At 35.7% G+C, this 17,842-nt stretch overlaps 1 protein-coding gene across 2 annotated transcripts in view; it reads right to left on the reverse strand.

Annotated features, from left to right (window-relative positions):
- LOC135223835 (uncharacterized) overlaps positions 1–17,842 on the reverse strand; it is a 614,631-nt gene that overhangs the window by 40,606 nt on the left and 556,183 nt on the right. For both annotated transcript variants that reach the window (XM_064262828.1, XM_064262749.1), the window contains exon 2: positions 9,036–9,248. In XM_064262828.1, coding sequence (XP_064118898.1) covers positions 9,036–9,248 — 213 coding nt within the window. The remainder of the gene's footprint in view (positions 1–9,035; positions 9,249–17,842) is intronic.

Here is a 17,842-nt window from a genome sequence, read left to right on the forward strand (position 1 = left end):
ACTGACATAGAAAAAAAAACCCAAAGGACAAGAAAGGGAACTCCCCCCGCCCCCAATATCGTAAGAAGAAAACTTAATCCAGAACACCACTTCAATAACTAATAGGAATAAAAAGCTGACACTCAAAATGCGAGGGGCCATCTCAAATCGCTTATCGCCGAAGCAAGACATGAGAATCAATCCGTTTGGCTTATGCCTCCCACCTGCGTTTAAAACAAGATAATGTTGACTAATACATTAAGGTTAAGAGGCTGTATTTGGAAACAGCTTCAAAGGCAGCGGATAAGGAACGAAAGTGAGCCATTTGGAGCAATCAAGAGATGATATCAATACCTAAGGAAAAAACCTCGGACACGTTTTAGCAATCCGCCACAGTTGCCGCTGACCAAAACCGTGGTCAGTAGTAAGTAAGATTTACACCCGGAACTTGTCTTTCATGGTACGTCAGTTCGACGATTAGCACTCACTACGTTTATTCACTGAATGACTGACTGATTTATTTATTTATTTATTTGCATAAATCCCGATCTATACTTTTCATTGTGCCCACAATTACAAGACTTTAAACGTCTTTCTAATCTAATTAAACACTTCCCTCCCAGACCCCTAAAAAGGACTTGTTCATTCGATCCCAAGAGTCGTTAAGTATTACTTTTACGTCCAAGGTTACTTAAGCAAAAAAAAAAAAAAAAAAAAAAAAAAAAAAAAAAAAAAAAAAAAAAAAAAAAAAAAAAAAAAAAAAAAAAAAAAAAAAAAAAAAAAACCACCAACTTTCGTTTTATTCTCTGCTCTTGCTGTTAAAAGGGTTGCTATATTTACTAATAGTGTTAATAACAATATTGCTAATATCCTTCACAGCTTATATAGCTTTTAACCACATTTCATATAAAATTTCCTTCGCCAGCAAACACTGCTAAATATTTTGGTATCTAAAGCGAGAATAAACATACCTATTCATACATACATCTATATGAATAAATAAATATATATCACCTCTCTGTATCCTGTTTAGTAAACGCTAGAAACATCCATGACAGAAGGGAAGTTATTAAAATTTGGTACGACAGGTATGGGTAAAGTGGGGGGAAAATGCATGTCAAATGAAACTCCTTCTTGTGTGTGCTAACTGTTTAAGCACAATCAAATCCTAGTGAAAAGGAGGATAACTGCAAGTTATACACATTAAAGATTCTTTTGTTACACAAATACAAGATGTGATTCGAAATCATAATAAGCCTGAAATAAATAAAGGATGTCTTTCAATCTGAAACTGGAATAAATTCAGTAAGACACGTAATTCCCGAGATTGATACTTTCTTTGCAGTGTGTACAGAATTTTTGGTTTACCGAGTGTTAACACAGAAATGAAACGAATATAACTCACCTGACTTTACATCTAGTTCACCTTCATAATAATTATATCTTCAACACTGCATTATTGAGACAATTCAATGTTTTTACATGCGATGCTACCCGCAGTAGTAAAGGATTTAGCACTGGGACACAATACCTCACTGAAGGACAGTCAAAACAACCAGAAAACTTCCGATGTCTCAACAGTCACTTGCGAAATAGACAAGACGTCGTGAAACCTGCAATAATATCAAGGCAAATACTACCATCGCGTGATGAAAGGACTATGCAATTTACGAAATTCACAGAGAGAGAGAGAGAGAGAGAGAGAGAGAGAGAGAGAGAGAGAGAATCGTTTTTTGAGTTCCAAGTACTATTTATAAAACATGTAAGAACTTGGCCATAGAATCTATACTCTGTTTTTTCCATCTGTCCATCCGCCTGTGGTGTTTTAGTATGGTAACACTGGGTCCCGGGCTTTGGATAGAAACATTCAGCTTACATTCAACAATTATAATAATATCCTATTTCGAATATTAACGGTGTAATTCGTATACAGTAAATTATTAAAATAATTTTCAGTTGCAAATGTACACCCAGATATCATTTACCTAAAACTTACACATAGCGTAACTACCTAAAGCCCGGGACGCAGTGTTACCATACAAAACACCACAGGCGGGTGGACAGATGGAAAAAAACAGAGCATAGTTAGCCGCGTCCTAAACATATATACATAGATAAATGCACAATTACCGTAAAAAATTAAGCTACCCAATGAAGGTAAAAAAAACTCCATCACTGCAAAATATCTGAACAAATTCCAAAGTCAGTCTTTAATCTAACGAGCGATGATGTTGAAACACTTTAGAGGGTAAATAAAACCACAGCGCCTCCGACAGTAAACGTCCGGCCGTGATAAAGTGAAAACTTAAATCACTTTCAATTACGGAATGATCACAGCAGCGTTTCGCCATCTTATTCAAGAATGATAATGAAACGTCCGCTGACCCTCATAAAATCGTCGAGTAGATCGCCCTAGCAAGCTACTCTGCTCGGTAGGTGTAATCCTTTCATCGTGTGCCCCTTTCCACTCCATACCTCAAGGGGTGCCTTAGAACAGGATGGGGCCTCTGGAAAGCTGAGCTAGGAGCCCTCCTGAAAGTTACAAATTGAATGTAACCTTCCCCACGCTATAGAACACACCCTTACGAGAGTTATACAAGAAACCCAACTGAATGGGACCTGACAGAGTGCAAATTCTCATTTTGCTTGTTGATCAGTCAACTAACCAACATGTTTCTTTGCTAAGGCACTGCATTTATGTCCGGATCCATTTCTGGTCACTCACTTGGTATAAGTTATACAGGCCATCCATAAACTAATGATACACCACACTATCTTTCTATCTAATTATAGGAAACAGAAAATAATCTACATCGGAAACATACATATTAGGTAATTCTGGACAAGGTCTGAATGAGAAATTGAAACACTGTATATATATTATATATATATATATATATATATATATATATATATATATATATACACGTATATACACTATATATATGTATATATAACGTATATATATATATATATATATATATATATATATATATATATATATATATATATATATATATATATAAATATATGTGGGAAGCCCACTAAAAATTGGAAAAATTTTTAAGTTTTTGTTTAAGCTTTAGAAGAGTACATTCTCTCCCACTTTCTGAAAGAGATAGAGAATGTACTCTCCGAAAGTTTAAATAAAAACAAAAACTTTCCATTTTTATCCAAATTTCAGTGGGCTTCCTACAACATAATATTTTAGTGCACGGGTACAGCGTTCATAATTTGCTATATAAATATAAATATATATATATATATATATATATATATATATATATATATATATATATATATATATATATATATATATATATATATATAATATATACACACATTTGAAGGACTGGGCCCCAGATGGGTGCAACTTCCCGGTTTCTCAGCGAGTCTTTAGGGGTAAGGTTGCTAGGCCACGAAGTTTTATCTTAAACCCAGCAGAGGTTAAAACCCATTTAGAGCTGTGTGGACATACAGCAACTGCGACCTGCACCACCCAACCACCACGCCCACTTTTCCTAATTGCACTTTACTTACAATGGACGGTGGGGTAGCCAGTTCCTTATACAAAGTGGGTGAAATACGTACGCGGAGATTGTCATGATAACCTTTCAATCGGGTATCTGTGACTGACATATTTTTTGGGAGTAAAAAGAATTTCAGGGTATATTTAATATTAGCCACAACATCCATTGACTGCATGCTGGGCTTTAAATCAAGGCAGTACAGAATGCAGATGATCAAACTATTGTTGTAGTGAGCCACTTCTCCTTAGTAAGAAATGTTGTAGCAGCCAGTCTCGCCATACACAGTGGAATAACTATAGCGAAATTGCAAGTGGTGTCGTCCCTGGCATGAGGCTGGAAGCTGTTCAAACATATTTATTGGTCGATCTCGGACTGCGTACCCACTCCAGGATTCATTGTGCATAAGTAACAATGTGCTCGCCGAATAAGAGTATTAGGAAATGCTTAATACTTTAGACTCCGAAATTTATTCATGCAGATACCGATGGCAGGAGGAGATAAAATCTGATGGAAAAATGGTAAAGATTAAGGAAAAAACAAAGGATTATTTAAATCCGAAAGGAGAAATAGAAACAGCTCTTGAAAGACAGATTATGGGATTATGAGAAACTGAAGCAGGAAGAGAATTCCAAATCTCGAAAGCCACAAAAGACTTGATAACGAATTAACAAAATGACTAAATGATGGTCTTATCACATGGTTTAGGAATCTAAGTCTTCTGGAAAAAAAATTGTTGAGAATTTCTTTCATTAACATTCATATTTACAATTAGACCACCAAGTGGACGTATAAGGTCAATCAATACCATTCGTCTTAAGTAAACTAGTAAATTCATTCTGTAAAGATGTCAAGGTTTGATTTCGCCGAAAAACACGAGATATTCTGTTCCCTTAACTGAACTGTTCACGTTGATGCTCTAGAGTTAAAAAGACTGCAATGTTACCCATAAACGCCATGATCTTGAGCTACAGTTTATCTTGGCTGAATATGTTATATAATTACACTTTCTTATTTGCTTTCAGTTTCCTCCGTAATCCTTCTCTGCCTGTATACGTAATTCCGCCTAGTCTTTTCATACTTGAATGCTTTATCCTTTGGAAGTTGTCGAGCAGGCCAGGGGATTTCCAGGACATTTTTTTTATAACCGTACTAAAAAATTTCAAAAATATATTTTTGTGCGATGCTTCATCAGACTCTCCAACGAAAGAAAGACATGACTATTTTTTCAACCTCAAATTCCGCTTCACAAAGTGCCTTTCGATTTATAATATGAGACGCGTGGCAGTGGAGCATGATCCCCCCCAACCTTGTTGTTGAACACGAGATGAGTTCGGTACGCCCAAGAGCATATCGCTCCTTACACGGGTTATCTCTCGCCTTGTTGCTGATAAAAGGTATAAATTCACGCAACGACGCCGCCTTCCCTTTCCTATCCAGCCTCCAACGAATTGCTCGCAGCGGTCAGTTTTCACATACGGTCGGTCGGAGAGGGTCGATGAAAATACGCCTTGCGAGAGAGAGAGAGAGAGAGAGAGAGAGAGAGAGAGAGAGAAATGTCCTTTCGAAGCTCGTTGAATCTACTCAATAACTACCAATTGCAAAATGATTCAGGAATTTGAAAAGAATAATTTCTTACAACTTGAGAAACTTGAAAGTTTTTGTGCATGAAAACAATTCTGAAACATTTTAAAAAGAGCAAAAAAAAATATTCGCTTCTCAATACCTCTGACCAAACGGGCAGCATCCCTTTGCAGCGAGACTGAACTTTTCTATTCAGGAGTGACTAACGAGCGTCAGTTGTCACTGATATGTAGTATGGTATGGATGTATAGCATCTAGGGACAAAGACCTTATACTGGGGTTAAGGAAGCCATTCAGCACCGGCAATTAGTAGCAGGTAAGCTACACGCATCAATCTTTACCAAAGAGTCTGAAGTTGGCACCACTCCAATCAAATACCTACGGATTTTACACCCCGTAATTTTATTCTTTTAATGTTATGAAACTTATATATGGAAAAGACAAAAGGAACTGTCCCATGGGAAGCAGAACTTACCTATCTCAACTGAAACATTTGATTTTGTATAATGCGAAATTAACGTTATTCATAAAACTGGAACCAAACGAGGTTCACCATGGTAACTCAATAGGTTTTTATTTCCACTAAGGAAACTTACTACAGGAATACTGGTTACGATATGATGGGCAGATATTTCTAAGAAATTATAAAGAAAGGATGATAATGAAAATTAAGAAAATTCCGAAATAAAAGCAGATCAAAATCAGAGAAGTGTATACCTTAAGCATTTCAGTATTTGCTACGGGAATTAAAGAATTTACCCTATCCGCCCCTATCAAACAAAGTATTACGAATTTAACATTATGTGGCAAACCAGTGCAACAGATCAAACAATAAATAATTATAAAAAGAATAGAATTGTGCAATCTCTCCCTCTCAATATTAAGTATACAGATATATAATATTATAACAATATCATTATTACTGGTAATCTTGAAAGCAACTATCATAAGATATTCCTTTTATGCACAGCTTATACGTGTATCCAAAAATAACGTCAAAAGCTGCAACTGTACAAAAAAATCTAAACGAGAAATAAAGCGTTCCAAACGCAGGCTAAAATCTTAATTTACGACTTGTAAAACTCATATTCCCTCTGCAGGACATGGGTGACTCACCCAGGGTTGTTTCATCGCCAAGGAATCTTGGTAAGGACGTGGGAGAGACCATAACATAGTGTCTCATTAGAGAAGAGAACTGCCTATTTGATTGAATGATAAACAGTGGTCCGACGTAGTCTAGTGTTAATCTTAAAATATGAAGAAAATTCGCTGACATAATTCTGAGCCTCCACCGGCATAAATATTCCATTAACCTCCTAAAAAAATCTGAACGAATATAGACCGAGTCCTCTATCTTCACAACAAGGTAGAACCATCCATGTGGGTACACCTCTACGTTTTGGAGGGAAAAATGAGTCAATCTGATGAAAACATAATTTCTTTATCAGCTCGCATCCCACGCGCCCTTCATAGACGATAAAAGAATAAAAGGACGAAAATAAAGATAAAAAAATGAGAGAGCAATAAGGATATCACGAGGCGTTACATCCATATATACGCGGACTGCTATATCTTCCTTCCGCCCACGACTCAAAACACTACATGATGTTGATGTCTTTATGGCTATTTACACATCATCTTCCTGCATACCTCCCACCCCGCTTCCCCCCGTCACACTCTCTGAAGACCCTCACATCATAGCTCCCCCATTCCTTCCATCTCAAGTCGTCCTATCCGTCTTCTTCAAAGCCTTACCTTCCTTCTGAAGAATAAATAAAAAAATCTTATACTGATTTAGTTCTTAAGATTTATTTGCTAAATTGATAAGATTAAATCCAGTGTTTTGCCTTTAAAAACAAACTCAATACTAAAAGAATTTTCCTACGTTCCAGTATATATAGGTGCATCTAATTTTTCACCTATCATATTACTTGATAAACTTCGCTTTGTATTTACCAAGCGTTTTATGTGTCCACCTATAAATGTATGTAAATAATTGCAAAGGTTTCAGCAGGAGTCTCATAACAATACCTGATAAACGTTTGTGCCCGTGTCATACAATAAATAAAATGGGACTGAGGTTGTGCGGTTCCAGCATTTACTTTCATAAAGTCTAATTTGCAATTGAGAGAATTACGCAGTAACATGGATTTTTCATGGAGAAAAAATAAATGGAGGATTTTTAGAGGCAATTCATTCAGAAATTATCAGTGTGAGTGTATATGCTCTTCTAACAGTTCTTAATGGTTTTATCAGTATTAGTCTATAATAGTTTAATTCTCAATAGAGCCTAAGCCAAAAGAACGACTGCAGTTTGAGAGAGAGAGAGAGAGAGAGAGAGAAACAACATCCTGTAGTCAAGATTTATAAATCAAAATAGATAAACACAGTAATAAATAGAAGGCGCGCTCCTTTTAACGTATGATTAATATTCAAGATACCATCGCATAGTTTAATATTCGGAGAGCAAAAAGCTCACATTATAATGCCATAAGAGACAGAGAGAGAGAGAGAGAGAGAGAGAGAGAGAGAGAGAGAGAGAGAGACTTGGTGACTTAAGGTGCTCGATTGTCGGCTCGTCTGCTCGTTGAAAGACCGAGTTCGTTATGTCATCAGATTAAAGCCACCTCGAAATTTTATATCGCCTCTCGTTAGAATTCTTATCATTCTGGACTGAGAAGGAGGTGAGAGAGAGAGCGAAAGAAATAAGTTTCATTGGCAATTCTTTCATGACATTTCATCCATTTTACGTAATAATAAAGTAATACATAGAGAATCGCTTTTTTTTCACAATAAATGCTAACAACATCCAAATGAATACATATTATTAACATGGTATTGCAATAAAGGTGCTAACGCCAAAAGCCACCATTTCTACCATGAGGAAAAGTCGTACATTGAAATATATATATATATATATATATATATATATATATATATATAGATATATAGAGAGAGAGAGAGTGATAATAGCAGAGAGAGAGAGAGGGAGAGAGAGTAGAGAGAGAGAGAGAAGAGAAGAAGAAGAAGAACTATAAAAAAAAGCACCCTATCGTGCTCCTCATGCATAAAAAGAAGGAAGCACAATAATATACTGATTAGTATGAGGAAATAAATCTGAAAAATATTTATTTGTATAAGTTTGTACAAATAACGTTCGTCTTGATAATCAATTATACCACTGTGATCTACTTGTAGACAACCACATATATATTACATATATATACTTATTATATATGTACGCACACACACATATATATATAATATATATATATGTATATATATATATATATATATATATATATATAGAAATGTATATATTGTGCGTATAAAAGCATTATGTAGTAACAATATTATATACGAAAAAAAATTGGAAAGCGCCTTAAGGAAGTTTGCGGTTACAAATCTTGCGGGAAAAGTTATACATAAAATATGACATCAGTGACTAATGACATTTACAAACAAAAAGATATGGAAGGGAACCAAATCCAATCAGTCTTGACACAGCGTAACCTGAAGTTTCAATTATTTCTTGAAAACTATTTAATTCATTTTGATGACAATCACTTCTGACACACTAAATGAACACATAACATCTCATATTTTCATGGTTGCAGTCATAAAAAAAACAGTTTAATGAATTCTTCTTCAGTAGTTATTAACCTTCAGTTATGTCCAGTAACAATAAAAATCAAAATAATAATAATAATAATAATAATAATAATAATAATAATAATAATAATAATAATAATAATAATAATAATAATAATACGGACTATGAAGAATATCAAGAGAACACCCAAAAGGCCTTTAACAAGTAACTCTACAACTCCCTGCAACGGAAAACTGTAAATAACGCAAAAAATATTAATAATAATAATAATAATTAACAAATGAAGTAAATAAATAAATAAATAAATACAAATAGAGAAGACTGATACTCACTACTCCATCACTAAGACAAGCTCAGTGTCCGTGCTGAAGACATCCTGGAGCTGGATGGTCCTGTTGGTGGGTTTCAACATGGCGCAGACGGCCACCTCGTGGATGATGTCTGCCGTGCAATCGGCCCCCATACGCCATCGCGACGAAAACTTTGCGGCAAACTCCTCGCCGGTGATGCGGTGACGGCAGTGATAAACTACGGCGAACTGTCCCCTGAAGGTGGCGACGACGGAGTACCAACGGCCAATGAAAGAGAAAAAGCAAAAGGTCGTTCGTTAGTGTCTCGTTCTGCCTCAAGGAAGAGTTTCAAAGGTTATGACAACTGTTCATTTTACTTGTACTCGGAAAATTATTGGTCAAATGACGTTCACAAACCTATACAAACATATCTCTATTGCTCTTATGTATTACAAACACTCATTTCATAATGTATATATCTTTCTATCTATCTATCTATCTATCTATATATATATATATATATATATATATATATATATATATTTATGTGTGTGTGTGTGTATGTGTGTGTGTTTGTGTGTTTTAATAAATTCTTCTAATACCTGAACTATATTTTATAAAGATTTTTATTATTTTGGATTTTGCGTCTATTAAGATATACTTTTTTATTTTAAAGTATTTTTCCCCACTGCCTTCTAGTCTAAGTCTAACATATTTTCCTGACTATTTTTTTTAATTACTTTCAGTTTACTCGACATCCTACGACATAAGATCTACACCACAGGTGGCAAATATCTTCCCTCAAACTTGTGTGTACGAACCTTTTTCTTTTGTCTATGTTTTATTAATTTATAAATAATTTACTGCCATTAGTATTGCGCACTGACATCTATTGCTAAGCTCGATTATTTTTTTTTAAATTCGTGAATTAATTTATGAATCACTACCTGTATATTCACTCGTACGAATTCTTATTTTAGAAACCTTAAATAATTTCGTAACTATACTGAAAGTGAGAAAATATTTTATTTTGCTGAACTCAAGTCACAATACAGATTGTTGCAATAAATTTGCAAGACAGTCATTATTTGTGTATTGGTAGTTTTATCATTAAACGATTATATGAAACATTGTTACTATATATATACTATATATATATATACTATATATATAATATATATATATATATATATATATATATATATAACTATATGTATTATAAATAATATATGTATCTATTATATATATATATATATATATTATATACACACACACACACACGCGCACACACACAAATATATATATATTATATATATATATATTTATATATATATATATATATATATATATATATATGCGAACCATGACCATATTAAGAAAGGGCAACTCCCCCCCCCCCCTCTCTACAGAGAATCAATTATGCAATTATCAGGGCATAGAAAAACGCAACACCCCTTTGCTGTCAGGGTACGAGCGATGCACTAGACTGGTGCTTAACGATGTAAATCTAGGCTTCAGAGTAACCTAAATCCCGGATTAGATAGGCGATAGTAATCTGGCCTGGAAGCTTCATGATTAAAAGGAAATAAAAAAAATTGGGTTAAGTTGAAATTGGCTTTTATTTGCATTATCATGCTGACATTTTTTTTGACGAGGGCTTATAAGGAAAGCAAACCTTAAACAACTAAATTACAAGAATATTAAAATATAATTTGGTTCTTAATCAACGCAGCAACTATCTGAAGTAGCGCTGCTGTTTGATTAATGCAATATCTTAATAACGACACCGTTACGATGTATTTGCATAGCTATAAAAAGCATAATGATAACGATACATGAAGTATAATGGTCTGTGAATAAGACTGATAAACAATAATGAAAATAAATAAAGAAACGTTTCTTTTTTGAGCTACTAAAGCATTACGTCTCCGGTTACAAATTTGAATCTGTGAGGAAAATGCGATAGTGAAAAAAAGGAAAAATCTTATAAAAAATAAGGACTGCAAATGGAGAAAAGAAAATTCATCGAAGAACAGTTGAAGAAGAGGACCAAGGGAACTGATAGATTATAACGGAAAAGAAGGATGAGAGTGTTAGGAAGAACCACATAAAATGCAAAGGAAATCTCAATTAGGACAACAAATACTGTGGAAAAAGTAATATCTGATAAAGAACTGCCAAAAATTGCAAAGAATCTCTGACAGTTAAAAAAAATGATGGAGAATCTGAAATGATTTAACGATTACTGATAATAAATACCAAACGAATAAACGGAATTGGAGATAGAGCAATCGAAACGTCGAAATATATTTATCAAGAAGCAATGTCAAAACAATACATATCACACCACAGTACAATGGGAAGAGTTAAGACAATCTAAAAAGTAGCAACAAAAATGTGTCAAGTATCTCAGGAAGTCGAGAAATTTTGATCACGATGAAAGCACAAAAAAAAGCAAAAGGAAATAAAAAACAAGACGACAATGTGCAATTAGGAGTCTTAAAAAGAAAGAAAGAAAAAAATAGAATCTGAAGTACAACGAGAGTAAAAGGGGTAATGATCTAACACGTTGAAACCTCGAAATGCGGGAAACAAAGAACTCGATTAAGAGAAACTGCCAAAAGAAAAACAACATAAAGAAGCTCTGAGAGTGATTAAAAAAAAAATAAATGATTACAAAAGATTGGTCAGGAAAAAACGAATGAAAACTATGTTAAGTAAAAGATACGGCAGAAAAGAGTGTTTAATTAAGAAAACACAACGCCTGAAGAACAAATGAATAGACAATATAATCCTAAATATACAAAAATTAAAACACCTTCGCAAGAAAGTGCCAAAAATGTGAAAATCTGGGAGAGACCAGCAGAAAATAGTCTAGTAAATACAAAAATACCCCGAGGAGCAGAATAACCATGAAAAGGAAGAACAAATTAAAGTGAAGAGAATGAAAAACGCACTACAGTTACTTGTGCCTGGGGAAGTAGAGCACACGACAGAACCAAGAACAATCTTATAATAAGGTTCAAAGGGGAAAATAAGGAACAACGACGCATAAACATATATGACAGTGAAAAAAAAAGACAGATGAAAGTTTAAATCCAAAGATAAAGCAGTGCCAATAGTGTGGAGATGAAATCCAGCAGAGAAACGTAGTCTTCCTCGGTTGAAGCCGAAACTCGGCAACAAAGAAATGACGTGAAAGGGAGATATTCGAAGTCCAGGGAAAAAAAAAAGCAAAGCTACCAAAAAGGAAATCACAAAAACTATTAACTGCGAGCGTTGAAACCTCCACCAAGAAAAACCAGTCAATTAAAAGAGAGTGAAGGCAAAAAGTGATGAAAAAAAATGCATCGTGCAGTTATGACCAACGCAAGCATTCACATTAGGAATGGGAATTAACACTGATTAAAGCCTAAAATATAATAAAAATAAATGCCCAGAGTAAAGCTGTAACGACTGCACAGACGGAGACACCTATCACAAAGCAACAAAGGCCATGGCAAACAGAAACAACAAAACAGGGAATGAACAGAAACGCCGTCAGGTCAGTGTCAAGACGGTTTCCGTAACATTGACTTGACGTAAATGGGCCGTATATCATTAGAACTATTTACAAAATTCCAGCCATAAAATGAGTTATCTGATCGAGTTAGAATTGCATGTGTCCAATTTGATGGCCTTCGGATGCTTCAGTGTCTACCCACGAGATTGCCCAACACGGCCTTTTGGCTATATCCGAAAATGTCAAGTTATAAATTATGGCTACTTGCCTACATTATAGCCATTTGCGCTCTGGTATTGAGCATTCTCGGTTTCCAGATGTTTCCTCCAAGATAATAATTCAGTTCCGTGTGGTTAAGTTGTCGACGACTTCAAGTTCTGCTCATCCTACTGACGTTTAGTTTTTGAAGATCAATGACAATAAAATAAGCAAAGGACTTCTCAAAACTGTTCTGAACGGTTTGTGAGACAAAGAAGCAAAATGATGAAGGGATGAAGGAGAGAGAGAGAGAGAGAGGAGAGAGAGAGAGAGAGAGAGAGAGAGAGAGAGAGAGAGAGATTTTCATTCATGTTATATTCGTAACTCGAGGATGACGTTTTTTCTGTTCTGTATTTCTTTCTGTCAATCTTCAGCTGAAAACCCTTATGGAAAGTCAACAAGCTATAAACTCATGAGAGAGACAGAGAGAAATTTTCACTTATTTATAAATTTGTAACGCGAGAATGGCGTTTTTTTTCTGTTCAGACTTTCTTTCTTTATGAAGAGTCAACAGAATATAAACCTAAGATGGTTCCAAATGGAAATCAGTCTGCAAAGAGAGACAAGTTATAGGAAAAAGTGAGAAATAAGGAAATAAATATGAGGGAATACAAAATATAACCGATAAACCTGAATTCAAGAGACGTAAGCAGAAAACAAAAACTAATTTACTTCTCGTTTAAACAAAAGATCCGAAGGCTCCACAGCTGCAGCCAAGACAAAACTCCTGGTAAAATAAGTAGTTTAAACACGACAAACTGATTGCTGCTGCTGCAGCAGCAGTAGCAGCTGACTGGCGTTATCCTTACCGTCACTTAATCCTTTCAAGTCTTCAAACGATTCTCTGAGTATCACGACAATTAATAGCGTATCAAATCGTTCAAGAGGGAAAATAAAACCATTCCAATGGAAATTATGTTACAGTGTTTCTGCACGAAACGTTGCTCATCCATAGAGTAAACTGCTGTTAAGTTCTGTTATCAGTGCGCCGGAGAACGACTGTTTATGCAAGTAAAGGCCTTGAGGCGGTACATATGTATATGTAGATGTAATCATTTAAGAGCGATGGTGAAGAATATAAGCCACAGGGAAAACAGTGGTGCGAAAACACCAATGTTTAGCAGTCTAAAAACACAAAACAAGAAAATTGTCACGGCCACATTAACTCAATGAATTATCGAATATGTATATAGCTAGATTTCTTTGTTTGTATGTATGTTTATACGTAGGCATGCATATTGGTTTCAGTATTAACGTCGTAAAAATTTGAACAAAGAAGTGAATCAAAATGACGGTAAACACATTAGCAGGCGGAAAGCTACGCAACTGTTATTACACTGACTTCCAATTTTGGAATGACCACTTAGGCTATCAACTTCAAGGCAACGTGATCATTAATTAAACTATTTATCTCTTCATTTATCTGGTGCAACCTACTCGACTATTACATTCACTACCACAAAAAATAATTGTCTATAATTACTGATCCCAGCGCAAATCTAGATGCCCATTAGGCTGAAGATGTATGCACGTTTTGTCCCAATAATAAGAAAAAAACAAAGGAAAAGAAAAACATTGGTCCTTACAATCGACGTGATGTACAAGCTCTGGTTTAGAAGTGGATGCAAATGATAGTTTTATATTTGCATTAGTATAACAGGGGTCGGGCATTTATGAGATATTCTGATGCAATAGTGTTCGAAAACTAAACATCACGCTTATACTGTATAATTATACATATATACACACATGCACATCGTATACGGCCATGTGCGCAATTATAATATACCAGAAATGTCTCACTAAACAACAGACCCAGCATGAAGTTATTCCAAAAGGTTTTTATAAATACAGTTGTGAGAATGAAAATTTCAATCCTTAGTTTCGGTTAAACTGTCACCTCTGGGCTAAAGCTCCCCGAACTAAGGGGACAGTTTTATTTATAAATAAAATTAAAGAAACAGGAAAGATGAGGTAGGAAGGTAGAGATCATAAAGAGAAAGTCTATCTCGCTTAACCAGACCACTGAGCTGATTAACAGCTCTCCTAGGGCTGGCCCAAAGTATTAGATATTTTTACGTGGCTAGGAACCAATTGGTTACCTAGCAACGGGACTTACAGCTTATTGTGGGATCCGAACCACATTATATCGAGAAATTAATTTCTGATCAGAAACAATTCCTCCGACTCCACGTTGGCAGAGCAGGGAACCGAAAACTCGGGACTATCGAATAGGTAGGCGAGCACGTAAACCACTCGTCCAACGAGGAGGTATCATACAGATAAAAATACTAAGAAACATTAAGGGTAAAGAAGTCTTAAGATGAAAAAAAAAAAAATACGGACACGGAGTAAAACCCTTGAAGTGCAAAATCAATTTCAGCTGTAGCGAACGAAATAAAAAACTGATCACTTTCTGACAACAAACAAAACCGACAGCAGACAGCAGGTCGTTTCTACAGCGCCTGCAATAACTTGCAAATCACTTTCACAAATTAAGAGGCATGAAAGCTTTCGGCAGGGCCAGAACAGGACTCGGCGGTGGAGAGCAACTTATCTGAAACGCCATTTATCCGATTTGAATTAACATAATTAGGAGAGTGAAAACCAAAGAGAATATCTTTTAAGCCGACGCAGACATTAAAGCAAAGATAATATAGCAATCTTCTCCACGGCGACTTAAACATTTCTAATGAACGTGGAACGCCATAATGAGCCTCATTTTTTTTTCTCCTTCTTTAGACATCGTGATAGAAATCAGCAGAGCTACAAAGGACTGGCAACATCTCATAAAAAAATCCTCATTGCCGGTGTATTCATCTTAGGGTCACGCCATTAAACTTTCTTTGCCTTAAGTGTAAATGATGAAGTGACCTGTCTTTATGATGATGTAGAAGCAAGCAAGAAAAAGCTGGCCTGTAACAAAACAGGATGGATGTTTGTCTTATTGTATGCAGATGCAGCCTGGCTAGATTTAAGGCGCATACACGTGTGACTGTACGTGTGTCTGAACACACAACTGTGAGGCCGCAAAGCAGAGAGAGAGAGAGAGAGAGAGAGAGAGAGAGAGAGAGAGAGAGAGAGAGAGAGATTTCCTATTGAAGCCCACATACAAGTATATGTAATGGCGTTATTATACATAATTTTGATATTTTTGTTTGCTTTTGATAAGAGCTTTCTTGCTCACTCGTTTTGTGTTCTGTCTTCCTTTGCGCCCCGAAGATGTGTTAAATACACGAAAGTACTGGTACTTTGTATTTTCATCTTTAACTTCCTAGTAGATTCAACTAATACACACATACACACACACACACACACACACACACACACACACACATATATATATATATATATATATATATATATATATATATTATATATATATATAATATATATAGTATTGCCTAAAGCTGAATCAAGCACGCAAGGTGAAACATCCCTCTAAAGGTAAACATATGGGCATTCCAGAGAGGACCATGATCTTTAAACTAGTGATAATTTGACCGTTTAAGGATATTCGTGAGTGACCACTGGCTATCAGGAGCTGATACAGACGCAGGTGAATCGACCCAGGCATAAATTACAAGACCACTACACAATGTCTCCTGGCTGACAACGCTCTCTACCGTAAAAAGAGGTCTGCCCCATTCTCGGATTACCCTGTCCTCTTACTTCATCACAGGAAGATCAATGTGTTAAGCAAATGCACGATTCCCCATCATCATCTCCATTTTATATTTCTCCGAGAGGTGACAACCGCAAAAATTCCCTCCCCACAACCTGGCTTTGGCAACGAAGCTGGCGCCGGAACATTCTTTAAAAGGAACTGCCTTTCCTCTCGTGGTCACCTCTTTAAAAAGATGGCCCTAAAGATATATACCCTTCGTGGTGCATAAACCCTTAAGTTACCCGGTTATGTCGTTGCTGCCTGAGAGAGAGAGAGAGAGAGAGAGAGAGAGAGAGAGAGAGAGAGAGAGAGACTCAAGTGTCGTGCCTGGAAGAGTCATCTGAAAGATGGCTTTGGAATGGAGACGGGGTTAAACTGTTACGAGACAGGGAGACCCAAAACCGACAGCACTGGAAGATATAAGAGAGAGTTGTCAGTATGCTTAGATCTATTAAGCACTTAGCAGAAACAGCCATCAACTCACCTTAGGCCGTTCTTATTAGAGGTTTTGAAGCAAGTCTTAACTACTAAGGCAAACGCATTCATTCTCTTCCTCTCCCGTATTTGGGCTAATGGGCTATAGCTTATCCGCTATATTGCCATCATACCTCCGTACTCATCTTTCAATGATAGTTATTAGTCCGACAAATAAGGAATATAAATTAACCCCCTTCTTCACCTCTGCCCCGCTCCCCCACTCCAAATCTCCGGAGATATCTACTGTGATAGAATATTTCTCTTAGATGTCAGGCACACATTGGAGACCTGAAATTCTCTTTGGTAACTTACGGACTCTACAGGCAATGAGGGTCCTAAACCAGAAAAGTCTTCACCACTAATATGTCAATATTATCTCAACAGCAGCAACTACTGCATAGCACGGCTCTCCCGATACCATAATCCTTTCGGCTTAGTGTCCTACGACTGTGGTAGTCAGTCTTCCTTCCCATAATGGTTGAAGGTCCGGAGATCGCAGAGATGAGGGTAAGCTGAGGTCGGCTTTTACAGTTTCTTGATTAAATCACAAACACAGGTACCCAAGAACTCATAATATCTCTGTACATACACACATACACACACACATATATATTGTATATTGTATTGTCTTTTTCTCATGTATGTCAGTTCATCTACTTAGTAAAGGACGTTTGAACGTCGAAAGGTCTTGCGGATACTCCGTTGTTTATTTTCCCTAGTGGCATATATCTTTATTTATGGATTTATGACGTTCCTCACTTTCGTGATTCAGTTATACATACATTACAATACATACATACTCACATACATACCATATATATATATATAATATATATATATATATCATATATATCTATATATATCTATATATAAAGTATATATATATTATATACCCACCCATCCACACCACACAAATATATATTAATCTTTTATCATTAATATTTA

Source organism: Macrobrachium nipponense, chromosome 11 (genome assembly GCF_015104395.2).
Source record: "Macrobrachium nipponense isolate FS-2020 chromosome 11, ASM1510439v2, whole genome shotgun sequence".
Lineage (NCBI taxonomy): Eukaryota > Metazoa > Arthropoda > Malacostraca > Decapoda > Palaemonidae > Macrobrachium > Macrobrachium nipponense.